The sequence below is a fragment of the Erinaceus europaeus genome, chromosome 2 (assembly GCF_950295315.1).
Source record: "Erinaceus europaeus chromosome 2, mEriEur2.1, whole genome shotgun sequence".
Taxonomy (NCBI): domain Eukaryota; kingdom Metazoa; phylum Chordata; class Mammalia; order Eulipotyphla; family Erinaceidae; genus Erinaceus; species Erinaceus europaeus.
The window spans coordinates 5671249-5699028 of NC_080163.1; the positions used below are offsets into that span (position 1 = coordinate 5671249).

At 54.0% G+C, this 27780-nt stretch overlaps 3 protein-coding genes across 4 annotated transcripts; all 3 read right to left on the reverse strand.

Moving 5' to 3' along the window:
- Positions 1-569: 569 nt before the first annotated feature.
- Positions 570-18550, reverse strand: ETFB (electron transfer flavoprotein subunit beta). The gene is made up of 6 exons (XM_060175350.1): positions 18400-18550; positions 9743-9901; positions 7951-8109; positions 5432-5494; positions 2619-2777; positions 570-783 (listed from the first exon to the last, which is right to left on the reverse strand). Exons 1-6 carry the CDS (start codon positions 18454-18456, stop codon positions 613-615), a joined length of 768 nt encoding a protein of 255 aa, XP_060031333.1. The 5' UTR covers positions 18457-18550; the 3' UTR covers positions 570-612.
- Positions 18551-19299: 749 nt separating this feature from the next.
- On the reverse strand, positions 19300-21544 carry CLDND2 (claudin domain containing 2). 2 transcript variants are annotated; one of them, XM_060175342.1, is made up of 5 exons: positions 21129-21544; positions 20310-20491; positions 19928-20065; positions 19659-19778; positions 19300-19414 (listed from the first exon to the last, which is right to left on the reverse strand). In XM_060175342.1, exons 2-5 carry the CDS (start codon positions 20476-20478, stop codon positions 19341-19343), a joined length of 501 nt encoding a protein of 166 aa, XP_060031325.1. In that variant the 5' UTR covers positions 20479-20491; positions 21129-21544; the 3' UTR covers positions 19300-19340. The 2 variants fall into 2 exon arrangements, with proteins under 2 accessions (XP_060031325.1, XP_016049723.2); XM_016194237.2 differs by having other exon boundaries at positions 20905-21544.
- Positions 21545-21993: 449 nt separating this feature from the next.
- On the reverse strand, positions 21994-24189 carry NKG7 (natural killer cell granule protein 7). The gene is made up of 4 exons (XM_007536931.3): positions 23779-24189; positions 22523-22669; positions 22304-22438; positions 21994-22220 (listed from the first exon to the last, which is right to left on the reverse strand). The coding sequence occupies exons 1-4, from the start codon at positions 23933-23935 to the stop codon at positions 22165-22167; spliced, it is 495 nt and encodes a 164-aa protein (XP_007536993.1). The 5' UTR covers positions 23936-24189; the 3' UTR covers positions 21994-22164.
- Between the last annotated feature and the right edge of the window lie 3591 nt (positions 24190-27780).

Sequence of the window (27780 nt, forward strand, 5' to 3'; positions counted from 1 at the left end):
CTCTGATGTGTGATGGTGCTGGAGTTTGAAGTAGAGGCTGCTGGGGCTTCAAACATGCAAGTCTGAATGCTCTACTCCTGACTCCTGCACCACAGCCCACAGCTTTGCAGCATTCAAAACGGCTACAAACTCGACCCTTCCTTCAGCTGAGGAACAGGGTTGGCGTCCCCTCTCCCTGGTTCTGTGATTCTGACTGCTGGAGCAAGTAAGTACCATGGCTGGGACCCTGTTCAGTCTATGCACGTAGCCCTTGAGAGAGAGACATACCCCGTGTCCGGCACTAGAAGCGTGCCCAGCCGCCAAGCTGTGAGGAAACACATGCAGCTCACGGGGAGGAATCAGGGCCCCCCGTCCTGGTCAACAGCACAGAGCGTCCCGCCTCACAGCGGCCCGCCTCACAGCGGCCTTGGCCCATGCCTGTATTCCTGCAACATAGACACCCCTCACGTGACTCACCTGGGTCCCTGGCGTCACCTGGCCCAGGGCCTGGCACACAAGAGGCTTAAGTGAATGTCTGTTGAGTGAATCAAAGAACGGGTCTTCGGGGAATGAGGTAACAGAGACAAGTGTCAGAAGAGTCATAGTTTTATTGCTGAGTTTCAGGCAAGGGACTCAAATCCGCCCAATCTCCTTCAGCTTGGCCACCAGGTCCTCCGTCGTCTCCACCTTGACGCCAGCTGTGCGCTGAGGAGGGTCCTCCACGCTCACCACTGAGATCTTGGAGGTCAGGTCCACGCCCAGGTCCCCAGCCTTGATCACCTCAATCTTCTTCTTCTTGGCTTTCTGCACCAGGCAAGCCACAGTTTACAGGGCTGCCAGAGCCCCTGCCCAGCCTCCTGCCCCCTTCCCAGGCTGCCATGTCTGCAGAATCCCGTCCACCGGCCAGCACACAAAGGTCTCCTGCATGACTACAGCTGGCTGGACAATTCTTGTGGGCCAGGATACCTAATGTAATAGTTATGCCACAGCCTTGGGAGACACTTTGCAGGCCAGAACTGACTGACTGGCGGTGACAGCTTAATGGACTCAACTGATCTGTCCCAGGAAGATGAGAGGACCCACGGGGTCCTTCCTACTGGCGGACATAACCCACTGCCGGTGGGTGATAGCTGAAGCCCTATTGGCTGAGATGACTCACCCCCCTTTTTTTTAAATTCTTTTATTGATTGATTGATTGATTTTTTTATATTTATTTATTTTCCCTTTTGTTGCCCTTGTATTTCATTGTTGCTGTAGTTATTATTGTTGTTATCAATGTTGTCGTTGCTAGATAGGACAGAGAGAAATGGAGAGAAGAGAGGAAGGCAGAGAGAGGAAGAGAAAGACAGACACCTGCAGACCTGCTTCACCGCCTGTGAAGCGACCCCCCCTGCAGGTGGGGAGCCGGGGCCTCCAACCGGGATCCTTACGCTGGTCCTTGCGCTTCATGCCACATGCGCTTACCCCGCTGTGCTACCGCCTGACTCCCTTTTCTTTGGTCATCTCCAGGGCTTCTGCCTTTCTCAGAACAGAGACAGAGAGCAAGGGAAGAAACCAGAGCCTGGAAGTTTCCCCAGTGCAGTAAGGAAGCAGGGCTTGAACCTAGACCTCACACATGGCAAAGCAGGTACTATCCAAGTGAACTACTTACTTAGCCAGCCCCACTGAACACACCTTATTGGGATCACCCACTGACTTGCCCCTATAGGATGAGAACTGAGTTCTTCCTCCACGGGGTGACCCTCTGACCCTCCGTGTGAGCTGAGCTGATGTGTTGAATCTGCCCTGCCAAGACTAATTATGGAGCCCATCTCACTGGATGAGAGGACTTGACCCTGTCGGGTGGAAGGACCCCTGAATTCTCTCACCGGCCCAGATGACTCATGGAACCCATCTCACGGGCTGAGATGACTCCCTGTTAGTTGACACCGTTCAGCTGACTCTTCCCCATTGGCTAAGAGCACCCGTGGAGCCTGCCTGCCCTATTGGATGGGAGAACAACAGTGGGTCCGATGGCCTCGCTGATTAGTCTCCGTTCGACATGATTTTTAGGGGCATCTTCCCATTTTATTTTGCCTCCAGGGTTATCGCTGGGGCTTGGTGCTGCCACTACAAATCTACTGCTCTGGGTGGCCATTTTTTTTCCCACTGGATAGGAGAGAGAAAATGAGACGGGAGGGGAAGATAGAAAGGTGGGGGAAAAGACAGACATCTGCAGACCTGCTTCACCCCTTGTGAAGTGTCCCCCTGCAGATGGGGAGCCGGGGACTCGAACCAGGATCCTTACGCAGGTCCTTGCGCTTTGCCACGGCCTAGTTCCCAGAGCACCTTCCCAGTGAAGCGTCCGTCAGTCAGTGCAGTGCTGGCTGGGCTTAACCCCGGATGGTGCACAAGGCAAAGCAGAGAACTAGCCAAGTGAGCTGTCTGCCTGCTCCAACGAAGGGTTTTTATTGGTTGAAGTAATCGGCAAAGCGCAAAGCGGTTGTCACAAGTGCTCTAGTGAGTCCTCTGTTAGCCAGCACGAGCAAGTGATCCCTTCCTTGGGGTGAACTGTCCCTGGGCCCTCCTCTCCTTCCCGCTGACCCCCAGGAGGGCAGTCATTCCCCCCTGGCTCCGTGACCCCGGTGGCCGGCACTCACCATGATGTTGGGCAGCGTAGCATAGCGGGGCTCGTTGAGCCGCAGGTCGGTGGTCACCACGGCAGGCAGCTTCAGGCGCAGGGTCTCCAGGCCCCCATCGATCTCCCGCTCCACCTTCAGCTTGTCCCCTTCCACCGTCAACTGGGAGGCGAATGTGCCCTGGGGGGGGGGGTGGGGGCGCAGGGGTCGAAGCTAAGGTACAGAGACGTCCTCCATGTGCCTCTGTCGAGAGCATGACCCATGGGCACATGAGAGAATGGAAACGGGGCAGGTGATCGCAGCCATCAGCTTCAGAGACAGAGGAGGCCACCTCAACACTCTAGAGCAGGCGTATTGACTTCTACTGGCAGCCCAGCTGCCGGTCCCGACATCCTGAATCCTCCAGTCCGAGTTGTACGTAATGACTAACTTTCCTTAACACGGTTGGGAGGTAGCTCGCTCGAGAGCGCATGGGTCCTGCCGTGCAGGAGGCCCTGAGCCACGTGGTAGGAGCGTGGACAACAGCACCTGAGGGAGCTCCGTGGATAATGGAGAACTGCTGTGGGATCTTCTCTTTCTAAATAAAAAGGGCTGCGACTCAGTGCCTGCAAGACAGCTCCACCACTCACAGTGGCCTTGTTTCTCCACTTGTTTCCTTTGACAGAGGGTAAGAGAGAGAGAGAGAGAGACGCCTGCAGCACTGCTCTACTGTTTGTGAAGCTTCTGCTCCTTGAACCCTGGTTCTGGTCATGTGTGTGCTCACTCTAGGCGGGTAAGCACCACAGCAGAGAAGGAATCAGCCTCTCCTTAACATAAAAATAAAGCAGGGGCCAAGTGGAGGCTCACCTAGTAGAATCGCACATCATCATGCACAACAATCTGGGTTCAAGTCCCTGGTCCCCACCTAGTGTTCAGCAGTGTAGCAGTGCTGCAGGTGTTGCCCCTCTCTCTAGCTCTCTCACCTTCTATAAAAAATAAATAAATAAATAAATAAATAAATAAATAAATAAATAAATAAATAAGAAGAAGCTGGCAGGGGCCTGGTGGGGGCACACAGGTTAAGCGCACATAGTACCAAGCACAAGGACCCACGCAAGGATCTGGGTTCAAGCCCCAACTCCCCACCTGCGGGGGGGGGGGGGGGAGTTTCTCAAGTGGTGAAGCAGGTCTACAGGTGTCTGTCTTTCTCTCTCCCTCTTGATCTGGCCCTCCTCTCTCAATTTCTCTCTGTCTTATCCAATAAAATGGGGAAAATGGCCTCCAGGAGGAGAGGATTCTTAGTGCAGGCACTGAGCCCCAGAGCTAACTCTGGAGTAAAAAAAAAAAAAGAAAAGGCTGGCAGGAATGGTGGAGTCATGTAGGCACCGCACCAAGGCCCAGCAATAACCTGGTGGCAAAAGGAGAAAGAAAAAAAAAAATATATATATATATATATTTTTTTTTTTTTTTTTTTTTTCCTTTTTGAATGACACTGGCATGCTTGTTTCTGTTCACCTTTTTGGCATGGCTATGAATGTTTAACTATATCCCTTTATTTTATGGAACAAATAGAAATTTAAAATTTTTTTTAAAATATTTATTCATTTTCCTTTTTTGTTGCCCTTGTTGTTTTATTGTTGTGGTTATTAATGTTTTTGTTGTTGGATAGGAAAGAGAGAAATGGAGAGAGGAGGGAAAGACAGAGAGGAGGAGAGAAAGATAGACACTTGCAGATCTGCTTTACAGCTTATGAAGTGACTCCTCTGCAGGTGGGGAGCCGGAGGCTTGAACCGGGATCCTTACGCCAGTCCTTGTGCTTTGCGCCACCTGTGCTTAACCCACTGCGCTACTGCCTGACTCCCCCAAATAGAAATTGAGAGTGGAGGGGGAAAGAGAGAGAGAGAGAGCTTCATAGCTCATGAAGCTTTCCCCTTGCAAGTGGGGAACTCAAACTCAAACTCCGGTCCTTATAAATGGCAATGTGTGCTCTCTCCCAAGTGTGCCATTGCCCATGCCCAGAACTTCATGCTTCTAAGTCCAGCAGTCTAGCCACTGTGCCACTGTGGGAAGTGAGCATCTAAGGCTAATGGACAATCCCTGCTTCTTAGTAAAGTCAGAAGCAGATTTTAGGTTGTTCATATGAGGAGGCTGGAAGGAGGAGAGTTGTTTGTGGTTAATTCATAGAGGCTCGTGAAGCTTCCCTACTGCAGGTGGGGCCCAGGAGCTTGGTCCGGGTCTTCATGCAGGTAATGTGTGTGCTCAAGCAGGTGTGCTGCCGCTGGGCCCTGGACTTTTCCATTTACCTGTGTGGCTTGCGTTTCTACCAGGCCGGTGGCAGGGAGGGGCTGGGAGAGCTGGAATTGGGTGGTGGGCCTGAGTACTACATGCAGGGCAGGCGAGAAAAGCCAGGAGGTGATGTGTGTACCAGGCTGAAGAAACCAGTCACAAAGGGACCGGGTGGTGGCGCACCTGGTTAAGCGCACATGTTACAGTGCACAAGGACCCAGGTTCGAGTCCTCAGTCCCCACCTGCGAGGGGAAAGCTTTGCAAGTGGTGAAGAAGTGTTGCAGGTGTCTCTCTGTCTCTCGCTCTCTACAACCCCCTTCCCTCTTGATTTCTGGCTGTCTCTAGAAATAAAAAACGAAAAAGAAACCAGTCACGAGGACTCTGAGGCAGGGAGGAGCTGCGGCAGGGCTGGTGGCTCAGAACTCAGCAAGTCCTGCTGTCCTGACCATGTGACCCCCCCCAGGGTCCTGCCCACCCACGGGGGTGGTCATCTGCCCGTCTTCCTCTTCAGGGATGGCCAGGAGCTAAGTCCCCTGGTTCTCAGCAGGTGCTGCCTGCTCCAGTCTCACCTGTGGCCAGTCCAGAAGCCCGGCTGTCATCTGGCCCGTCTGGTTGCAGTCATCATCGATGGCCTGAGCGGGGAGAGAGGACGGAGTGAGGATCGAGCTGCTCACACACTGTTCGGGCCCTGGTTAGAGCAGAGGTTAGTGCATTTTTCCTAGGATGGGCCAGATGTTAATACCCTAACCATCCCAGGGCATCCGGATAAACAGACGTGGTAGTGTTCTACTTACAGGGTGAGGAGATGCCTCACACTGTGTGTGAAGCCCTGGGTTCGAGCCCACCATGAAACGCCCTGGATGGCACAGGGGAAGCACATGGAGGGTGAGGAAGTGCTGAGGTATCTTTGAAAATGAAAGATAGAAAAGTTGGGCTGAGGAGGCCACATGTGCAGAGCTCTCGGTTCATTTCCTGGTCCATCAATCCATCCATCCACATTTATTACAAAATCAGTGGTGGCCACGATTTTCAGGCTACCAGTCCCCACCTGTAGGGGGGAAGCTTCACTGGAGCCCTGGTTTCCATGATGATGGCCCACGTGGGAGTAAAGGAGGTGTGGGCCCAGGCTGATGGTCAGAGATGTGAGGGAGCTGGGAGATCCGTGGGTCTGAGGCAGAGGGAACGTTCAGGCAAAGGGAACAGCTGTGCCAAAGGCTGGCATGGCTGAGGGCCCGCAGGGCTGGTGACCACAGGCGTGAGAAGGCTCAAGTGAGGCCTGGTGTTCACCTCTGGGCAGGAGGGATGGGACCTGAGCCAGAGAGGGAGAAGCTGGGCAGAGGGAAGGCCAGGGCTACGGGAGTCTGGTCTGGGAGCCCAGAGACAAAACCCAGGCTGAACAGGTTGGAGGAAGGAAATGTACAGACAGGAATTGGGAGGGGGGGATATGTCAGGACAGAGACCTGACCCTGAAGCTCAAACCCAAGGTTCTGGGAAGCCCCTGCATGGGACTGGGACCGGGGCAGTTCCAGATGCAGAAAAACCCCTCTGGACCTTGAGGAGTGGGTTGGAAAGGAAGAGACCCTGGCCTGGGACTCAGGCGCCTGACGTGTATGTGAGCTGGGCAGAGGATTCTCTGAAACTCTCTCTAAGTGTGGGCTAAGGCTGGTGTGCACTCCAGCTCACCCCTTTGGCACACCCTTGCCTGTGTATGTGTGTGGGGCGGGGGGTAGCCTCCCCATGACATGCCATTTGGGGAGAAGCCTCATGTCTCCCCATGGAAGGGGCGAGGAGCAGCATGGGAAGAGCCGCAGGCAGTGACCCGGAAGGTGGCGCAGTAGGCACAGCGTTGGGCCCTTAAGCATGAGGTCCTGGGTTCCGTCCTGCACTGCATTTGCCAGAGTGGCGCATTAGTTCTCTCACCCTCACATTAATAAATAAGCAGATGTTTTAAAAACCAATAAAGAGTGGTCCGGGAGGTGGTGTAGTGGCTAGGGCACTAGACTCTCAAGCATGAGGTCCTGAGTTCAATCCCCAGCAGCACATGTACCAAAGTGATGTCTGGTTCTTTCTCTCTCTCTTCTATCTTTCTCATTAATAAATAAATAAAATCTTTTAAAAAATAAGTCTTTTAAAAATAATTTAAAAAAATTAAAAGCAATAAAGAACAGCTGAGACAATTCCAGACATTGTTCTAGGAGGGACCAGAGCAACCATGGTCTAGGGACTGAGTGTTCCGGATCCCTGGGACTTGCCCCTGATTGTTCCCTGCCCCCTCTCACCCCTCACCCCACACCCTTTTTCTTTTCTTACTAATAGCCATGGGAAGGAGGAGGGGTCATGAGGAAGGAGCTAGGACTGGAGGCTGAAGCAGGCCTGACACAGCAAGGCAAAACAGGCTGCAGGGACAGACATGGCCTGGGGGGCTCTAAGTGGAGCTGGGATTCAACACCAAGTTGGCAGGGAGAGAGGAGTCTGAGGAGTCAAGGTCGGTCTTGAGGAACCTGGTACAGACCTGACAGTGGGAAACGAGGAGACAGCAGCCATCCAGGGAGTCAGCACCCCAGTCAGGAAAGAAGCAGAGACAACACCAGGAGCACAGTCTCAGGGGCCTGGCGCCCAGATCTCCAAGACACAGTGCTGGTGCTGCCACTGTGGGCTGTGAGCTGTGGGCGTCTCTCTACCTCCCTGGAGAGGTCTCTTTTTCCCCTTTTTTCCCTTCCCCGCCACAACTATCCCTGGCGCTTGGTGCCTTCATGATAAATCCACTACTTCTAGTGGCCTTTCTTCTTCTTCTTCTTCTTCTTCTTCTTCTTCTTCTTCTTCTTCTTCTTCTTCTTCTTCTTCTTCGTTTTATTTGATAGGACAAAGAAATAATGAAGGGGGGGAGGTAGAGAAGAAGATGAAGGAGACACTTGCAGACCTGCCTCACTCACTCCCATCTCACCCCATGAGACCCCGAGGTCACCCCACCAGCTCAAACACTCTCCAGGGCCGAGGGCAGAGTCCTGAGCTGCTCGGCCAGGTGGACCTCAAGCGCTGCTCACGGACGGGTGTGTGCGTGGGGGAAGGAGGGGCGGAGGGCACTGACCTGCTTCCCCAGCAGCACCAGGTCCACCTTCTCCTTCTCCGCCAGCTTGGCCAGGACCCGGGCCACTTGCAGGGGACCCAGGCGGTCTGCCTCTGCCGCCGGCACCTCCACGTGGATGCCTCGGTCTGCACCCATGGCCAGCGCGGTGCGAATGGTCTCCTGCCGCAGAGGAGGGGCTCAGTCAGTCCCCAGATTCCACCCTTACCTGCGAGTCCCCCACACTCCACCTCAGACCCAGGGGCCTCCTAGTTCCTCCTTCCTCAGACACAGGGGTCCGCCATCCCATGCATCTTCACACCCAGGGGTCCCACACCCCTCTGCCCTGAGACAGAGGGGTGCCCCAGACCCCCTGGAGCCAGGGGACCTCCAGCATCTCCTCCCTCAGGCTCAGGAGATCTTCAGCACCCCCTCCTGCACCCAGGGGTCACAGAGTCCTTTCTCCCTCAGACCCAGGAGGTCCCCAGCCCTCACTTCACAGGCACAGGGCTCCTTTAGAACCTCCTCTCCCAGACCCAGGGTTCTCCAGACGCAGGGGGGACCCAATCCCTGCCGCCACCTCCCCAGACCCAGGGGTCCTCCAGCCCCCTCCTCCCAAAAACCAAGGGGTCCCCCAGTTCTTCATCCCCCAGCCCCAGGGTTCCCCAGCCTCAAGGTCCCTCACCTCCTCATCCCTCACACCCAGGAGTCTCCCGCACCCTCTTTTCCCCAGCCCCTCCTCCCCAGCCTCAAAGCCCCCCAGCCTCTCCTCCCCAGCCTCAGAGCCCCCCAGCCCCTCCTCCCCAGCCTCAAAGCCCCCCAGCCTCTCCTCCCCAGCCTCAGAGCCCCCCAGCCCCTCCTCCCCAGCCTCAGAGCCCCCCAGCCCCTCCTCCCAAGCCTCAGAGCCCCCCAGCCCCTCCTCCCCAGCCTCAGAGTCCCCCAGCCCCTCCTCCCCAGCCTCAGAGCCCCCGAGCCCCTCCTCCCCAGCCTCAGAGCCCCCCAGCCCCTACTCCCCAGCCTCAGAGCCCCCCAGCCCCTCCTCCCCAGCCTCAGAGCCCCCCAGCCCCTCCTCCCCAGCCTCAGAGTCCCCCAGCCCCTCCTCCCCAGCCTTAGAGCCCCCCAGCCCCTCCTCCCCAGCCTCAGAGCCCCCCAGCCCCTCCTCCCCAGCCTCAGAGCCCCCCAGCCCCTCCTCCCCAGCCTCAGAGCCCCACAGCCCCTCCTCCCCAGCCTCAGAGCCCCCCAGCCCCTCCTCCCCAGCCTCAGAGCCCCCCAGCCCCTCCTCCCCAGCCTCAGAGCCCCCCAGCCCCTACTCCCCAGCCTCAGAGCCCCCCAGCCCCTCCTCCCCAGCCTCAGAGTCCCCCAGCCCCTCCTCCCCAGCCTCAGAGCCCCCCAGCCCCTACTCCCCAGCCTCAGAGTCCCCCAGCCCCTCCTCCCCAGCCTCAGAGCCCCCCAGCCCCTCCTCCCCAGCCTCAGAGCCCCCCAGCCCCTCCTCCCCAGCCTCAGAGCCCCCCAGCCCCTACTCCCCAGCCTCAGAGCCCCCCAGCCCCTCCTCCCCAGCCTCAGAGCCCCCCAGCCCCTCCTCCCCAGCCTCAGAGCCCCCCAGCCCCTCCTCCCCAGCCTCAGAGCCCCCCAGCCCCTCCTCCCCAGCCTCAGAGCCCCCCAGCCCCTCCTCCCCAGCCTCAGAGCCCCCCAGCCCCTCCTCCCCAGCCTCAGAGCCCCCCAGCCCCTCCTCCCCAGCCTCAGAGCCCCCCAGCCCCTCCTCCCCAGCCTCAGAGTCCCCCAGCCCTCCTCCCCAGCCTCCCCAGGGCCCGAGCACCTGGCACTGGGTGGGCCCACAGCTGACGGCGACGACCTCCTTCACCAGCTTCTTCTCCTTGAGCCGCACGGCCTCCTCCACAGCGATCTCACAGAAGGGGTTCATGGAGTGCTTCACCCCATCTGTGACCACACCCGTCTTGTCTGGCTTCACCCGGATCTGCACAGCCAGGAAGAAAGGGTCAGGGTCAACCAGTGCCGTGTGCCAGCCATCATGCAGGCTGGGCAGGGACCACCGGGGCCGGGAGAGGAGCAGGGCCGAGTCCCGTTAGCAGTGCTCAGTACAGATGGGAGTCCAGAATCGAGAGCCAACCGCCCTGCACTCGCCCGATGTCTCCGCTGAGAGTGGAGGTTCATTCCTCCCTTAGCACAGACCCCTCCCACCAATATGGGACAAGTGTGCTATCTCCTTAAATTCAGGGTCTCCCCACAACAGCATCACTGATGGGGGGGGGGTCTCGGGGGCTTCTGCTGCTTTGCAGGGTCACAGCAGAGGCTTTAGTGACAATGTGCTCCCGTGAGGTCTGCATGGGACCCTGCCCGTCTGTCCAACCACTGAACAGCACAGAATCAAAACATACAAGCCTTCTCTCACTCAAGAAACAAAACCCAGGAAAGGGGAAGACAGCAGCAAGAAGAGAAAGCCTGTCTTGTGGTATTTATATATACACAATGGAATACTACTCAGCTGTAAAAAAATGGTGACTTCACCGTTTTCAGCCCATCTTGGATGGACCTTGAAAAAATCATGTTGAGTGAAATAAGTCAGAAACAGAAGGATGAATATGGGATGATCTCACTCTCAGGCAGAAGTTGAAAAACAAGATCAGAAAAGAAAACACAAGTAGAACCTGAAATGGAATTGGCGTATTGCACCAAAGTAAAAGACTCTGGGGTGGGTGGGTGGGGAAAATACAGGTCCCTGAAGGATGATAAATGACATAGTGGGGGTTGTATTGTTAAATGGGAAACTGGGGAATGTTATGCATGTACAAACTATTGTAATTACTGTTGAATGTAAAACATTAATTCCCCAATAAAGAAATAAATTTAAAAAAAAAATTTTTTTAAAAATCATCCTTAAGCATCAGTGTTCACATAACAATAATGGCTTATAGCATACAAACATTGAAACTATATTTTTTCTTTTATTAAATTTAGTGTTCTAAAGAGCAATATTATTATGTCATCATAGGTACCTATTTTAATAAACAAATAAAAAAAAGAGAGAGAAAGCCTGTCTTCCTGGCATAAGGCCCTGGACTCAGTCCCTGGAAGCACAAGAGAGCAGCCAAGACAGAATAAGCAAGCAGACCTGCCAGGGGGCTAGCTCAGCCTGTTTGAGCAGAGGGCTCACACACCCGAGCCCCAAAGGTCCCAGATTCGATCCCTGGCACCACCAAGCAGTACTCTGGCTTCCATCTATCTCTCCCTCTTTTTAAAATTTTTTTAAATCTATTTATTATTTTTTTCCCCTTTGGTTGCTCAACTTGTTGTTTATCGTCATTGTTGCCATTATTATTGTTGTCATTGTTACTGGATAGGACAGAGAGAAATGGAGAGAGGAGGGGAAGACAGAGGAGGAGAGAAAGACAGACACCTGCAGACCTGCCTGTGAAGCGACTCCCCTGCAGGTGGGGAGCCGGGGCTCGAACCGGGATCCTTATGCCAGTGCTTGCACTTCGTGCCATGTGCTCTTAACCTGCTGCACCACCACCTGACTCCCTTTAATTTTTTTTTTTTTATTGCCACCAGGGTTATCGCTGGGGCTCGGTGTTGGCACTACAAATCCACTGATCCTGGTGGCCATTTTTCCTTTTCTTTTATTTCCTTTCTAATTTTGTTGTTGTTATTATTGTTAGATAGGACAGACAGAACTTGAGAGAAGATGGGGAAACAGAGAGAGGAAGCAAAAGACAGACACCTACAGACCTACTTCACCAACCATGCAGCGGCCCCCTGTAGGTAGGGAGTGGGGGCTTGAACCTGGTCCTTGCACTTGGTGACACTGCGCTTACCTAGGTGCGCCACCACTCAGTCCCCCTCTCATTTTTTTTTAAAGTAGAATCCTATGGATGGTGGTCACTCTCCTTAAATATATATACACACAAGAGGCCAGTGAAATAGCTCATTTGACAGTCCACTGCTGTGCCATGTGTGCAGCCCAGGTCAAGCCTGCCCCTCCTATACTGAAAGAGGCCTCAGTGTTGTGTCTCTTGCTCTCTCTCCCTCTGCCCCTAGTCTCTATAATACACATACATACACGCCCACACAGATATACTTTTAAAATGGACCAAGGAGGTGTCTCCGAGGTAGAGGGCAGTCACGAGGCCCGGAGTTGGATCTCTGACACCGCACAAGAAATATAAAATTTGGAGTTCAGCGGTAACGCAGCGGGTTAAGCGCACGTGGCACAAAGCGCAAGGACTGGCGGAAAGATCCCAGTTCAAGCCCCCAGCTCCCCACCTGCAGGGGAGTCGCTTCACAAGTGGTGAAGCAGGTCTGCAGGTGTCTGTCTTTCTCTCCCCCTCTCTGTCTTCCCCTCGTCTCTCCATTTCTCTCTGTCCTATCCAACAACGATGTCAATCACTACAACAATAAAGCAACAAGGGCAACAAAAGGGAATAAAAAAATACATATTTAAATATATAGATAAAGTTCAGGACAGGAGCTTTCCCTTTAAACAGGAAAGCAGCTCCCAGTAGCGAAAGACCTGGTCGTGGCAGGAGGGTAGGAAGGAGTGGCAGTGAGGCCCTGAGTGTCCTGTCTTCTGAGGAAAGAGGGCTGAGGAGTCCATGGCAGCACTCAGGAAAGCTGCTGGCCTCCTTGTCACAGAAGAGCTTCTGAGCTGGAGTTGACTTGCTGACTTGCAGTAGGAAAGTCCCAAAACAAGGCTGGCCTACATAGTCGGGGATGGCTGTGTGTCTGAATGACGTTTTTTTTGTTTTTTTTTTTTAACTAGAGTCTTGCTCAGGTCTGGTTTATGGTGGTGCTGGGGACTGAACCTGGGACCTGAGACCCTCCCACATGAAAAGGCTTTTCTTATTTATTTAGTTTTTTGCCTCCAGGGTTATCACTGCCTTGGTGCTGGCACTACAAATCCACTACTCTTGCAGCCATTTTTTTTCCATTTAGGACAGAGAGAAATTGAGAGGAGGGGGAGATAGAGAGGGAGAGAGAAAGAGAGACACCTGCTTCACCACTTGTGAAATATTCCCCCCGCAGGTGGGGAGCCAGGAACTCGAACCAGGATCCTTGCTTGGGTCCTTACGCTTAGTACTATGTGTGTTTACCTGGGAGTGCCCCCACCCGGCCCCAAAAAGTCTTCCTGTTTTACCACTACGCGATCTCACTAGCCTGAAGCTTTCAAGAAATGGAGGGAGGTGATTCAGCTGGGATTTCTCTCTCTCTCTCTTTTTAAATATTTATTGATTCCCTCTTGTTGCCCTTATTGTTTTACTGTTGTAGTTATTATTGTTATTGATGTCGTTGTTGTTGGATAGGACAGAGAAATGGAGAGAGGAGAGGAAGACAGAGATGGGGAGAGAAAGACAGACATCTGCAGACCTGCTTCACTGCTTGTGAAGCGACCCCCCTGCAGGTGGGGAGCCAGGGCTCGAACTGGGATCTTTACGCCGGTCCTTGTGCTTCACGCCACCTGCGCTTAACCCGCTGCACTACCAGCCGACTCCTAGGATTTCTCTTTAAGGTGCAACCCCGACAGGCATATGGCTCCCTGCACATTCGGTGGCCAGGATCCAACCTGGGGCCCATGTTTGCAAGTCCTGTGCTCTTATCACTGAGTCACGTCCCGGACCACCCTCTAGTTTTTTCTGTTCAGTGAGACACCAAAGTGTGTGCTGGGGCTTCGGGCAGGACAGCCAAGGCTGGACAGACAGATCACTAAGGTGGGGCTGGGGAGGCAACATTAAGGTTCTGCAATACCTTCCTGCCTGAGGCTCTGAGGTCCTAGGTTCAATCCCCAGCACCACCATCAGCCAGAGCTGAGCAGTCTTTCTCTGATCTTTCTCTCTGTATCTTTCTCTCATTAAAATAAAGCAAATAAAATATTTTAAATAGATAAAGGTGAGGGAGCCCTCACCTGGGGCAGACAGAGAAGAATGACACCCCAGGGAAGTGGTACATGCGACCTGAGGGACAAGGCCATGCCAGCTGAGGGCGGGGGTGGGGGGGTAGGGGGGAGGCCTTTTTTCCCAGAATGGGCATGGTGCACGGCGGTAAAGTTTTCATCTTCTGGAGGGTCTGTTTTTTGTTTTTTAAGAAAATGAACAGAGGGCAGGGAAGATAGCACAGTGCTTATGCAAAAGACTTTTGTGCCAAGGCTCCTAGGTTCCAGGATCAATCTCCTGCACCACTCACCAGAAGCCAGAGCTGAGCAATACTCTGGTTGAAAAAGAAGGAGGAGGAGAAAGGAAGGAAGAGGAAGGAAGGAAGGGAGGGAGGGAGGGAAGAAGGAAGGAAGGAGAGTGGGGCCAGGCAGTGGCACACCTGGTTAAGTGCTCACATTAGTGTGCAAGGACCCAGGTTCAAGTCCCTGGTCCCTACCTGCAGGGGGAAAATTTGGCAAGTGGTGGAGCAATGTTGTAGGTACCTGTCTCTCTCCATCTCTACCTCTCACCCCCTTAATTTGTCTCTATCCAATAATAAATACATACAAATAAAAGTTTTAAAAGGGGGGTTGGGTGGTAGCGCAACGGGTTAAACACACGTGGCGCAGAGCACAAGGACCGGCATCAGGATCCCAGTTCAAGCCCCGACTCCCCACCAGCAGGGGAGTCGCTTCGCAGGTGGTGAAGCAGGTCTGCTGGTGTCTATCTTTCTCTCCCCCTGTCTTCTCCTCCTCTCTCCATTTCTCTCTGTCCTACCCAACAACGACATTAACAACAACAGCAATAATAATTACGACAATAAAACAACAAGGGCAACAAATGGGAAAAATAAATAATAATAATAAAAAGAATTTAAAAACATTTAAAAGAAAGGAAATGAACGTCTACAGAATTGATCCAGCCTTCTTCTTTGCAAGAAGCCCTAAAGGTAAGGTCAAGTTTCACCAGCTCATGAATGTGTCCTTACCAGAGCTAAGTCTTGCTCAGTGCCTATTCATACCCTAGACACTCAGACACAGATATACACACACTCCCAGACACACACACTCCCAGACACACACACTCCCAGACACACACACTCCCAGACACACACACACACACACACACACACACACACACTGGGCTGAGCATGTGTTTTGACAGAACCTATGACTAACTCAACTTACATTATGATCTCTGCCAATTGAAAAAGGATGCTCATTGAGAGCCAGCTTCCCGTGTGCCAGGCACTGTTCTAAAGGCTTATTTAATCTTTGCCACACCCCATAAAGGAGATACTGTCATGATCCCAATTGTGTGGAGGAGGAAAAGGTGGCTTAGAGTGGTTCAGCAATTCCTGCAAGGTCACAGGCAGGAAGCGGGCCCCGGCAGCTGGTGCAGTGTCCACGCCCAGCAGTGCTGCAGGGATGTGCCCAGGGTCTGGGGTAGCAGCGAGTACTTGGACAGACTCTCCTCCCAGCCCCAAGCTTGAATCCCAGGAGGAGAGGTAGTCACGCAAGCAGGGGTTTACAGGGAGACCTGGTTAAGGGGGTCATGCAGCAGAGAAGGGGACAGGGCTTATGGGGGCTGTGGGTTTATAATAGGTAGGTGAGCAGAGGAGGCCTCGCAGAGAAGGGGATGTCTGCGCAGAAACTCAGAAGTGAGGGAGCGAGGTTAATTCAGGCAGGACGCACGCCAGCAAGAACCAAGCTGTAGGGTGACCTCCAGGCCAGCAGAGGCTCCCGGGCCAGTGTGGGTGTGGCAGGGGGGAGGGCAGTGGGGCGCTTCCTAGAGGAGGTGATGTCAAGAGAATGCAGAGGCTCTGACAGTCCATGAGTGAGCTTTAGGGGGGACACAGGGAGGCCTCAGAAGCAGGGGCTGGTAGCCAGGGGAAACCGCTCAGCTGGCAGAGCACTGGACTTGCATGTTTGGGGTTTCCGGTTTGATCCCAGGTGTGGCATGGACCAGAGTGGTGCTCTGGCCCACCTCTCTCAGTTTCATAGCTGTCTCTCACACGTAATAAATAAAGACAGTGGCCCGAAGGTGGTGCACTGGGGAGAGTCGGAACCCTGGCATCACATGTGCCAGAGTGATGCTCTGCTTCTCTCCCTCCCTCTCATAACTAAATTAAAAAAACAATAATTAGTATTGGTGAAGGTGCATAAGGGAGAAGGGGGGGAGAGTCTGAGGGACATAGGCCCCTGAGAAAGGGGCCAAGAGCTGGACCCTGGAGGGTCTCAAACAAGTCAGGCTGAAGTGCTGAGACTCTGTCCTGAGGCACTAGGGAGAGGCAGGACTGATAAAGGAAGACCCAGGGGCTGGAAGAGTATCAGACAGAAGCCTGCTGTGAGGATAGAGGTGAAGGAAGACAAGAGGTGACAATTAGCCCCAGGCTTGTGACTACGTAGTTGGCAGCACTGGACATCCCCTTGCATGTACAGGAAGGAATATCAACAAATACAGCCAGCAAGAGATCTGGATGTCACTGAGGGTGCCCAGGATGTCTTCACACTTGCTCTTTGTTTTCATTCATATTCTCTCTCTCTCTCTCCCTATCTCTCTCCCTATCTATCTATCTATCTATGTATCTCCAGGCATCTTTGACTAAATCCAAACGCAGCCAGGACACAGGGTCAGACAGGGTCCTAGGCCTCTCCAGCCAAGGAGTAGGACTGGGGCAGGAAGGGGCCTGAGGGGCTCTAGGAGAAGAATCAGATCCCGGGGCCCAGGAGGAATGTGGCTGGGCTGGTGTATGGAGCTGAAGGAGAAAAAATTAGAGCAATAGCTCAGGGTTCAATCCGCATGTCCCTGTCTGGTCGGGTCTGGTGATCTGCCAGGTAGCAGAACCTCCCCCAGCCTCAGTGTTCTCCTCCATCCAATGGGCTAAAAAGTATTCAGAGGGGCAGCCCTGAAGTCTTGCTTGCATTGGGGTCCTGTGCTGGATTCCTAGCAACACATGTGCCAGAGTGATGCTCTGGTTCTTTCTCTCACTCACTAATGAGTATGTATCTTTAGTAATAATAGTAATATGTTGAGGACTGTAAGGACTGAATGGGCTCATGTCTGTCAAGGACTTAGAATGCAGCCTGTGCACAGGAAGGCCTGGTAAAGGCGGCTCAGCCAGCAGGGCACACTCCCGGGGGGTTGAGCCCCTAGTCACCACATGGGAGTGCCTGCAGGGGGGAAGCTTCCCATAAAGTGGTGATGTCTCTCCTCAGTCTTCCTATCTCTTCTTCTCTCAGAAAGAAATAATAGTAGCCATTGGAAGAGTGGTGCTGTGCAGGCACCGGGCCCCACCAACAATTCCCATGGCAAAACCAACAAACAAAAGAAGGACAGAAAAAAATCTTAGGGTGTCATGACCACGTCAAGTTTCCAGCTCTTGTGGCCGGTCCAGCTCTTCTCTACCCCACAGTCTGGGCCCAGCAGTGTCAGCTTAGGAACCCTGCTTCATCCATCCGAGGCCAGTGCTAAGATAATGTCACGGATGCGAAAGAGGCCTCCCAGCCTGATGCAGGCGAACAGACATAAACGAACAGCCCTCACTCCAAGTTTGCTTTATGTATTTGGAGAAAGTGGCCTGAGAGACTGTGTCAGATTCACCTGTGTCCAGAACATCTTCTTGTCTCTGGGGACAAGCCAGGCTCTGAGACTTTCCCCCTTTCATGGGAACTGGGAGTGAGTCCTCTGCTCATTCGGTCAGATCAGCAAATACATGTTTCTCTATCTTGCTGGCTAAAGCCTCCTCACTCCTCACTCTGAGGACATGAAGGGTGAAAGCCAGCTTTGGGGTTTCCTAGGCAGCAGATGCCCTTCAGGACTCCCCTTCTTCTTAACCATGTGCGAGATGAGTTGCCTTCTTTCTCTAGCCCCTTCCTGCTGCACAAGTTCGGCTCCTGTGTAGCAGGCAGAGAAACTGAGGCCCAGAGAGGCAGACCCGAGCTTCCTGGCCTGGTCCACCTGTCTCTCTCTCTCTGCAGGTGCATGCTTTAGCTCCTCTCCTAGCTGGGGCCTCCAGATTGCTCTTGGGGCGATGGAGGCCGCGAAGAACCTCGGGGTTCCAAATCTGAGGTCCCCTGAGGCATGTCTCCTGTGTAAGTAAAAATTTTGCAACACAGTGTACAATGCAGCCTAATGGGGGGGGGGGAAGCTTGCACTATGATCAAAGCAAAATTGGGGTGAGCCTCCCCAGCACAGCAAGCTCGGGTGCAGCCTTTGGCCAGCAGTGTCCGCTCTGGGCCTCAGTTTCCCCGCCTGTGACACAGGGACTCCTCCGACGGGGAGGGGACAGAGAAAGAAGGCGACTCGCCCTGCACACAGCTGTCACAGCGGAAGCCTTAACAGAGCGGGTTAAGAGCCGGGTCTGAGTGACAGGCGGGTCGGAGGTCAGTTCTCCCCGACCTTTGCCCTCTTGTGTGACTCTGACGTCAAGGGGAGGGCGGCAGAGCGCGGAGGCTACAAGACCCTCAGCTATAGAGCGCAATCGTGACCCCGGAAGCACTCGTCCGGGCGCGGGGCTCGGGGAGGTGGGACAGGGGAGGCCGGTCACCTTCACGGCGAAGTCGATCACTCGCTTGACAGCCACGAGCGCGCGCAGCTCCGCCATCTTCCCGCTGCGGCCACCTGCGGGGTCGGCCGGCTCCCACAGACACCCGGGCCGAACGCCCCGCCCCGCCCCGCCCCAGCGCTTATCTGCGCCTGCGCCCCAGCTGAAAGCCAATCCGCTGCCGCTGTGCCCGGTTCCCCGCCTCAGCAGAGAACCAATCGGAAGGGCTATAGTATGGAGGAGTGGCTAATTGACACAGACCAATGGGAAGTGGATTCTGGGGGCAGGAGGCGGGGCCTGGAAGGGGTGAGAATATAAAAGGCGCGAGAGCTGGGGGTGTGGCTGATAACTGGGGGAAAGGTTGTCCCTGCCTGGAAGTGCTTCAGAATGGGGTTTCTTCCTGGCGTCTTGAATAATCCCAGGTGACCTTGACCTATCCCAGCCCCCAGTGCCCCGCCTCTACAAGGCACCGGTCCCAGATCCCTACGTTTTGCCCAGGCCCCACGGTGTCCCCATGTCTCCACGCCCTCCCACTATCCCCATGTTCGGCTTGTACACCTGGGACCCGGAGCCCTGCCCCCTAACCCTAGTTCTCCTCATGTCCTCATCTTGCCTGAACTTTACCCAAGCCTGAATTCTCCAGAGCCTGTCCCCTCACCCTCTCCAGGCCCTTCGCTCCTTCTGTCCTTCCTTCCTTCCCTCCTTCCACCATATCCTCCGGTGTCCCCACTTTCTCTCCTTGCGCCCATGTTCCCCCGTGTACCCTGCCCCTCTCCATGCTGTCTGTTCCTGGGCTGTGCTCACCCCTCGTGTTGGCACGCCTGCCCTCCCCCCATCTCCACCCACCGAGTTCTTGTGGCCTCATGAGGCCCGCGCCCCCAAGCAATGCCCCGAGCCTTGATGGTGGAGGTCAGTTCTTTTATTCTGCTCCAGGCAGCCTGCGGTCACAGGCACACGGGGAACCCACTGATGGCGTCGGTGCTCTGGATGATCATGTCCGCCATCAGAAAGCAGATGCCTGGAGGGGGGGAGTGCATGGTGCGGGGAGGAAGGTGGGTCCTGGGGTGGACAGCGGGGAGGGCCCGGGAAACTGGGGTTTGGAACTTCAGGGGCGAATCTGTCGTTTCTACGGGGGCTGGTGAGGAAGCATGGGGTGGGGGAATCAGTGACGTTTTCTGGGAGTTCAGCTGGGGAGTCTCTGCGGGGGAAGGGTGGGGGTCCTGGAGCAGTGTCCTCCTCCCTCTAGCCCATGTCCCGATTACCCGCGAGAAAAGCGAAGGGAAAAGCCAGCCACCCCGCAAAATAGGACCAGGAGAAGAAAACATCCTTTTTCCACGTATTCTTCACCGTGTAGCCTATCAAGGCGATCAGCAGCAGCAGACCTGGAGGTCCCAAGCCCCGCCCCAGATGAGTTTGGTCTGGTAGGGCAGCATCCTGCCCCCCCACCCCGAAAGACCACGCCCACCACCGCAAGCCACGCCCGGGACACGCCCATTGGTTGCGGGGGCCCCGCCCCCAAGTCCCTTCTCACTGCAAAGTAAGAAGATGATTCGTGTCTTCTGCCCGGCACCCTCGCCCTCGCAACACAGAATCCGCAGCCCGAAGAGCAAGCCCACCATGCCGGATGAGGCCGCTAGCACCATGCACGCTCCGGTCACCGCCAGTGAGGCTAAGTGGTGATGGAGACCTTCAGCCCGACTCCACCACCCTCACCCTGAAACTAGGGGCTTGGGGGCTGGGAGCACTCCAACCAAGGCCATGAGGGAGAATGGTCTAGCAAGATGACAATGAATGCCCCCCCCAAAGCGAATTCAAATGAGGTTTGAGTCGATGAAGGGGGTCAGATGTTGTGTGTTCGGGAGGGGGATAGTTCTGCAGTCTCTTGGCGTGGGGTGGGGAGGGGCGAGCCTCACTCTCGCAGCCCAGGTTGGTGCAGGTGACGTTGTCACACTTGTGCCACAGACCACTGTGGCCCCCAGGGTAGCGGATCCAGTAGTTGGTGGTGGTGGAGAGGATGGAGAAGATGTTGGTAAGGCAGCCCAGGAGGGTGCCACCGAACTGCAGGCACCGCTTCACCCCCATTCTGGGGAGGCATCTGGAAGCGGGCGCAGGCACAGCAGTGATGGTGGGACACCCAACCCCCAAGCCCACAGATCCTCCCCCACACCCCCAGACATTGCCTTTAGGAGACCTCTACCTTATGTCTTTGCCTGGCTCCTCCGTCTCCCTGACACCCCCTCCCATGGTGATACTCCCTCTGGACCATCCCCCATTCCTGTCCAGGCTCCTGTTTTGGGGTATCAGAATACTCACTCCTTCACCCCCCTTAACCTCCTTTCTCCAAGGCCCAGTGGTTCCACTGGGGACTTGAGACCTTGTGCCCCAAGTGTCACTTAAGAGGTGCCCCTCTGCCTCCCAGAGACCTTCACCCACCCACCCCCACACACACACACCATGAATGTCCCTTTCACCTGCCCAGCATCTCCCCTCCGCCATGCACACACCCACCTGAGTGACACATGCCTAGCTCCCAGGGGGTCTTCTTGGACAGAACCCCGTGGGCTGGGAGGGAGACTGGGGCTCTGTGAGGTAGCAGGGTTCTAGATCCCCTTCCCAGAGGTTACTTAAAGAGGCAACCACCTACTGTCTTTCATTTTGGAGCACACACACACACACACACACACACACACACACACACACCTCCCAGCATATTCACAGCTCAGACCAATTACCTGGTCTAGGTTTTGCCCCATGACGTGCACTGCTCTGAATCCCATCAGCTCTCCTGGTCCTCAATGCTATGTCCCTTCCCAGGCCCTCTGGGATGCTGGTACCAGCCCATGCTCCAGCTCCAGCCCAGGCCTCGCTCCTGATTCCCTGCCTACCTCCCAGACCCCAGAGCCCTAATGCCTCTCAGTGAGCTCAGCGGCATCCACCACTACAGGGGTGAGTGACCCTGCTGTGCCTCTCAGGGAGACAGCACTTGCCCCCTTCCTGCCCCTCACCCCACAAAGCCCTTGGAGCCCCCTGAATCTCTGTTTCCATCTTATTTTCCCTTGCCATTTCACACCCTGTCTCTGTCCAGGTCTTGTCCTGTCTCGTTTCTGCCTGCCTTGGGTCACCAATCGCCAAGCTCCTCTCACCTTCTGGCCTTCTTGAAGCCCCTTACCCAGGTGCTTCAAGAGGGAGGTGCAGGGGAGGGACTTCCTGGATCCCTGTCCCTCTCCTGACTGAGCGCCTCCATGCCCTCTCAGGAAGTTGATGGTGTTGTGAAAACCCTGTCCCTCTCCCAGGGTGGCTTTGATCTCCAGCACCCACACACACCACTACAGCACCAGCTGCCCCCCTGGCCTTCCCACACCTCCCCCTTTGGGCCCCCTTACCTAGCCTACCTTTCCTTGTCTGCCTTTCAATCTAGATACCCCCCCCACACACATACCCTATACCAGAGTCTGCCCCTCTCCCCCGCCAACCTCCCTGAGCTCTGTCACCCTCTCCCACTGAATTTGAATCTCCTGCTGAGTGGGTGGGAGGGGGCCTTTCTGAATGTCACCCCCCCACACTGACTTAGTAGTTGGCAAATCAGTCTCGCAATAATCAGATGCCATAAAGCTTTTGTTGCATGAAGAAAAGACAGGGGCTGCCAATGGTCGGTGGGGGGGTGGTAGAAGATAGAAGGGGAGTGGGGGGCAGTTATTCCCATGGCTCCTGATGAAGGGGGGGCAGTGATTTGTGCCCCCCAAGCTGGTCTGTGGGCTTCACCGTCTCTCACAAACTCTCGTAGCCGGGCCGGCGAGTGAAATGAGCACCCAGACTCAGCCCACCTGGGACAACAGAAGGGGGTCAGCACTAGCCCTGTGCCCTTCAGCCCTCATGCCCACCCCCAAAGCCCCAGGGTGACCGTCACCTGCACAGAGTAAGAGGGGGACTGTCACCCAGCCCAGGTAGAAGGACCAGGAGAAGAAGCACTGGATCTGGGGTGCTGGGTGCTGGCTCCACCGCTCGCTGGTATACACAGCCATGGCCACTATGGCCGACAGGGCTGGGGACAGAAACCAGAGATGGCTGAGTCCCTCTGCAGGAATCCCTGGCCCCCAGAGCCCCAGGACCCCCCTTGAGTTCTTACCTGCAGCAAAGGCTGTGATGCAGGAGACTATGGGGCCTCGGCCAGGGGCCGACAGCGAGGGGACACAGGACAGGACCAGGAAGACCACAGACACCAGGCTCCAGAGTGTGGCCAGGATGTTAAACACCTGGGTCACGTGGATGTAACCTGCTTGGAGAGGGGACTGCTGAGAGTCTGGCCCCTGAGGTCACCCCAAGCCCCTTCAAGGGAGAGCACACCCCTTTAACTTATGAAATGCCTTTGAGTTCTTACTGCTTGGGGCTGCTTTTTCCATATCCATATATATATATATATATATATATAATTTATTTTCCCTTTTGTTGCCCCTGTTGTTTTTCATTGTTGTTGTTACTGACGTCTTCCTTGTTGGATAGGACAGAGAGAAATGGAGAGAGGAGGGGAAGACAGAGACGATGGGGAGAGAAAGACAGACATCTGCAGACCTGCTTCACCCCCTGTGAAGCGACTCCCCTGCAGGTGGGAAGCTGGGGGCTCAAAACGGGGTCCTTAGGCCGGTCCTTGCGCTTTGCGCCACGTGCAGTTAACCTGCTGCGCTACCACCCGACTCCCAGGATCTTTTTCATACAGATCCAGGAAGAGAGAGGGAGAAACACTAGCATCAACATCAAAGCTTCTCCTGGTGCCTCTCTGAGTTGGTGGGGCTCAAGCCTGCACAGCAGATGCAAGGCACATGCCCTATCTGATGAGTTCTCTCTCTCTCTCTCTCTCTGTCTCCCTCTCACCTCCCCTCCCTCTCTCTCTCTGTCTCTCTCGTGCCCTGGGATGTGACGATGTGACGTAGCAGTCGTGCACTGAACTTGCAAGCATGAGAACTTGAATTCGATCCCTGGCACCACATAGGGCAGAGTATTGCTCTGGTCTCTCTGTCTGTCTCTAGTTTATGAAATAAGTCTGAGGAGAAGGAGGTAGGAGAAAAGAGGAAGAAGAGGAAGAAAAGGAGCAGAATGAACTGGAGAGGTAGCATAGTGATTCTGTAGAGTTTCATGCTTGAGGCTTTGAGGTCCCAGGTTCAATCTCCTGTACCACCATAAGCCAAAGCTGAGCAGTGCTCTAATTTTTTTTAAACTAATATTATTAATAATTAAAAAGCAAAGGAATCAGTAAGGGAAAGACCAAAGTACAGCCCACCTCTGGCGTAAGGTGGTGCTAGGGATTAAATCTGCAGCCTTCGGGCTCTCAAGCATGCAAGCTGATGCCCTGACAGGCTGATCTGTCTCCCCGGCCCTCTCTCTTACCTGCCACTCGGTCCCCCTGCGCCCTGGGCCAGATTCCTGTGTGACTTGTAAACTTGGGTCCTATGGCCACGAACCAATAATTTGTGCTCATAGCCACCAGCATGGAAGCCAGACCCAAGAAGCTGGTCAGGAGGGCCAGCGACCGACAAGGCTCCATGGGGCTGCCGGGCCAATGCTGGGATTCTTGTCCCGGGAGCTGGAGAGGCTGGCAATGCAGATTCCTGGGTCTGTGAGAGAGGAGGAAGCTGGGCAGCCTGGGTCCCGGGGTTCCTGGAGCTACAGAAAGAGAAGCCAGTAGCAGGCAACAGCCCAGGCCACTCAGCAAGTTCCTGGCAACTGAGTCTTCACACTCCCTCCCTTCCTGGGTTGCAATGTCCTCCCCTCCCCAAAGAGGAGGAGGAGGAGGGCTGCTCCTCTCCCTCACAGGCTGGCTGAGGGTGTCAAATGGTGGTTTAATTCTTGCCTAGCCTCTCACCATTGGAGTCCTCCACACCTCAGAGGGGCTTTCAGGAAGAGGTGAGAGGAGCTGGGGTGGGAGGTGGTGACCTAGGCCAGGGTGTGAGCTAAGTGGGAGGGGGGATGTGGTGAGAGGGGACAGTTGGGGGCCTGTGTAACATCTTCCTGTGGGTTCTGCAGCCTTCCGCTGAGGGAGAAAAGATAGGGATGGGGGCAGGGGCTCTAAGGTCTCCAAAAAGCGGTGGGGCTGGAGGCTGGGGTGCCTGGGGTGCCTGGGGCTGGAGGAAGAAAGACCAGGTCCTGACTGAGGAAGGGGCTGTGGGGAGAGTTTGGGGGGGGGGACAGATTCTAAGGTCTCTATTGGGAGCTCCAGCTCAGAATCACAATTCTGAAAGATATCAGAGAGGAAGACATGACCACATCCTCATCTGATATTGAGTTCACAGACAGTTCTGTTTCTAGGAGACATCCTCAGCACGGTGGGCTTCCTCATGGAGGGGGGAAGGTCACAGCTCCTGGAGCAGGAAGGGACGCAGGACCCCTCAAACCAGCTGCCTCTTCCCACTCGGGAATCCTGTCCTTGAGCTATGAGCAGGCATACCAGGAAGATGCCCAGGTAACCATGAGCGCCAGGAAGCAGGGACTGGCCCTGAAGGGAGCCTCTGGAATACACATGACTGAGCCTGGCCAGGGGGCGGGGCCTGTGCAGGACTTACAGTGTGAAGTCATGGGTTCAATTCCTGGTACTGCAATGTTCTGATATCTTTTTCTCATGAAATATATTGCTTTTTTTTTTTTTGATAGAGAGTGAAAAAAAGACCACAGCACTGAAGCTTCCATTAGTGCAGTGGGGGCTGGGCTTAAACCTGGGCAAGCAACACACTACCCAGGTGAGCTATCGCACCAAGCCTAAATAAATCATCTTCTCCTTCTCCTCCTCCTCTTCCTTTTTTTTCTTTTTGAATAGGGCCTGGAAGCATAATGGTTATGCAAAAAGACTTTCATGCTTAAGACTTTTGAGGTCCTAATTTCAATCCCCACCGCTCTGAGCCAGAATTGAGTGGTGTTTTAGCAAAAAAAAAAAAACAAAAAAAACAACGACAAAAAAAAAAACTCCCCCTTCCCTCTCAATTTTTCTCTGTCTCTCCAATCATAAATATATATGTATATATATATATATATATATATATATATATATATATATATATATATATATAGAAGTAGGCCAGATGTGGCCTCAGAGGTGGTGCAGTGGATGGGGCATTAGACTTTGAAGCCTGAGGCCCTGGGTTTGATCCCCAGCATCACATATGCCAGAGTGATGCTTTGATACTCTATCTTTAATTAATAGATAATAAAAAAATAAGTAAGTGGGTTAGAGAGATTTATGCCTTGCCATGTGTGCCAGGTTCAAGTCCCAGCACCATATAGGGACTCCTGTGGTACTAGAGGAAACTCTGGAGCTATGATGACTCTCCCTCTTTCTGCCTCTCTCTCTCTCCATATACATATACACATACACATACATATGTCCATATACATATGAAAAAATTGGTCTGGAGTAGTTATTAGCACGTATGTAAGCCTCTAGTGAATCCAAAATAAAAGTTTTCTTTATTTTGAAAAATTTTTTTTACAATATTTATTCATTTTATTGCCACCAGTGTTATTGCTGGGGCTTGGTGCCAGCACTATGAATCCACCACTCCCAGAGGCCATTTTTCCCCCTTCTTCTCCTTCTTCTCCTTCTCCTTCTCCTTCTCCTTCTCCTTCTCCTTCTCCTTCTCCTTCTCCCTCTCCCTCTCCCTCTCCCTCTCCCTCTCCCTCTCCCTCTCCCTCTCCCTCTCCCTCTTCTTTCTATTTTATTGCATAGGACAGAGAGAAATTGAAAGAAGAGAGAGAGGTAGAGAGGAAGAGAGACAGACAGACCCGCAGTGATGCGTCACCACTTGTGAAGTGTCCCTCTGCCAGTGGGGAGCTGGGGGAGCTGGAACCCAGACCTTTGCATGGGTGCTTATGCTTAGTACTGTGTGCACTTAACCAGGTGCGCCACCAGTCAACCCCAGTGATGACCTTTCCAACATGGGGGATTTGGATCAGGGGCAAGGCACCTGTGTATGGACAAGGGAGAATCAAATTCCAAGCATATGTTTAAACCAAGAGGGAGCTTCCACTGAGAGTCATGAGAAAGGAAGCCCCCAAGGCTGGATACTGATGACATTGCCAGTAAGGTGGAGGGGGAGGCCAGGGAGGAGCAGGTGCGGGCGTGACACAGATCAGGACTGAGGTTTAGACGCGCTCACACGCGGCATTTCAGAAGCCACTCCTTTCCCAGTGGAAACACTGAGCTGGTGGCTGGTGGTTGCAGAACAGCCAGTGTGGTGGCCGCATCACCCACATGACTGGCTCGGCCTTGTGAACCTGTGGTCAGTGGACACGCCCTCAGGAAATGTTTCTAGTGATGCTTAAAATATGTATCTACGGGGAGTCAGGCGGTAGCACACTGGGTTAAGTGCACGTGGTGCGAAGCGCAAGGACCGGTGTAAGGATCCTGGTTCAAGCCCCCGGCTCCCCACCTGCAGGGGAGTCGCTTCACAGGTGGTGAAGCAGGTCTGCAAGTGTCTATCTTTCTCTCCCCCTCTCTGTCTTCCCCTCCTCTCTCCATTTCTCTCTGTCCTATCCAACAACAATGACAACAATAATAACTACAACAATAAAACAAGGGCAACCAAAGGGAGGGAAGGAAGAAATAAATAAATAAAATATGTATTTACTAGGGGCCAGGCCGCGGCATACCCCGTTGAGCACACATGCGACAGTGTGCAAGGATCCTGGTTCAAGCCCCAGGTTCCCACCTGTAGGGTGGGGGGAGACTTCAGGAATGGGTGCAGGTGTCTCTCTCCCAACCTCCTCTTCCCCCTCAATTTCTGAAATGACGTAAGTATTAAAAATATGTGTTTATTATTAATGGGAGAGAGAGAGAACTGGAACACCATGCTGGGATGGAACTCCAGACAGCTCAGTTTCAAGTCTTGTGTTCTATCAGTGACGATTTCTAGGCCCCAGTATTTCTCTTTCAGAGAGGCTTCATGAAATTATTATTCTCAGGAAGGTCTCACTTGCCATTATCATGAGAGGAAACCTTTGCAAATGTGGAATTCTCTGTCTTTTACATTTTTTATTATCTTTATTTATTGCATAGAGACAGCCAGAAATTGAGAAAAGAAGGGGGAGACAGAGAGGAAGAAGAACAGAGAGACAGCTGAGTCCTACTTCACCACTAGCGAAGCTTTCCCCCTGCAGGTCCTTGCACATTGTAACATGTGCGATCAACCAGGTGCGCTACCACCCGGCCCCTGGGATTATTTTTCTTGAGCCGGTCCTCATAAGGATTATTTCTAGCAGCTAGGGAAATAGTTCAACTGGTAAAGCAAGTACTGGACTTTGATGCCAATTGACTTTTCATGCCTGGGGTTCCCAGGTGGATTTAGCACTGCATGTGCCTGGGTGGTACTCAGGGCTCTCTCTCTCTCTCTCTCTCTCTCT

What these genes read in the sequence shown, in the direction of transcription:
- ETFB (XM_060175350.1), bottom strand. Translation starts at nt 18,456, where the DNA reads ATGGCGGAGCTGCGCGCGCTCGTGGCTGTCAAGCGAGTGATCGACTTC. An exon ending in GTGGGCCCACCCAGTGCCAG is followed by an intron (nt 8,110 to 9,742) that starts GTGCTCGGGCCC and finishes CCTCTGCGGCAG; the next exon opens with GAGACCATTCGCACCGCGCT. An exon ending in TGGTGCTGCTGGGGAAGCAG is followed by an intron (nt 5,495 to 7,950) that starts GTCAGTGCCCTC and finishes CTCCCCGCTCAG; the next exon opens with GCCATCGATGATGACTGCAA.
- NKG7 (XM_007536931.3), bottom strand. Translation starts at nt 23,935, where the DNA reads ATGGAGCCTTGTCGGTCGCTGGCCCTCCTGACCAGCTTCTTGGGTCTG. An exon ending in GCAGGGGGACCGAGTGGCAG is followed by an intron (nt 22,670 to 23,778) that starts GTAAGAGAGAGG and finishes CTCTCCAAGCAG; the next exon opens with GTTACATCCACGTGACCCAG. An exon ending in CATCACAGCCTTTGCTGCAG is followed by an intron (nt 22,439 to 22,522) that starts GTAAGAACTCAA and finishes TTCTGTCCCCAG; the next exon opens with CCCTGTCGGCCATAGTGGCC.
- CLDND2 (XM_060175342.1), bottom strand. Translation starts at nt 20,478, where the DNA reads ATGGGGGTGAAGCGGTGCCTGCAGTTCGGTGGCACCCTCCTGGGCTGC. An exon ending in AATCATCTTCTTACTTTGCA is followed by an intron (nt 19,779 to 19,927) that starts GTGAGAAGGGAC and finishes TGGGACCTCCAG; the next exon opens with GTCTGCTGCTGCTGATCGCC. An exon ending in TCCCTTCGCTTTTCTCGCGG is followed by an intron (nt 19,415 to 19,658) that starts GTAATCGGGACA and finishes CCCCCCCTCCAG; the next exon opens with GCATCTGCTTTCTGATGGCG.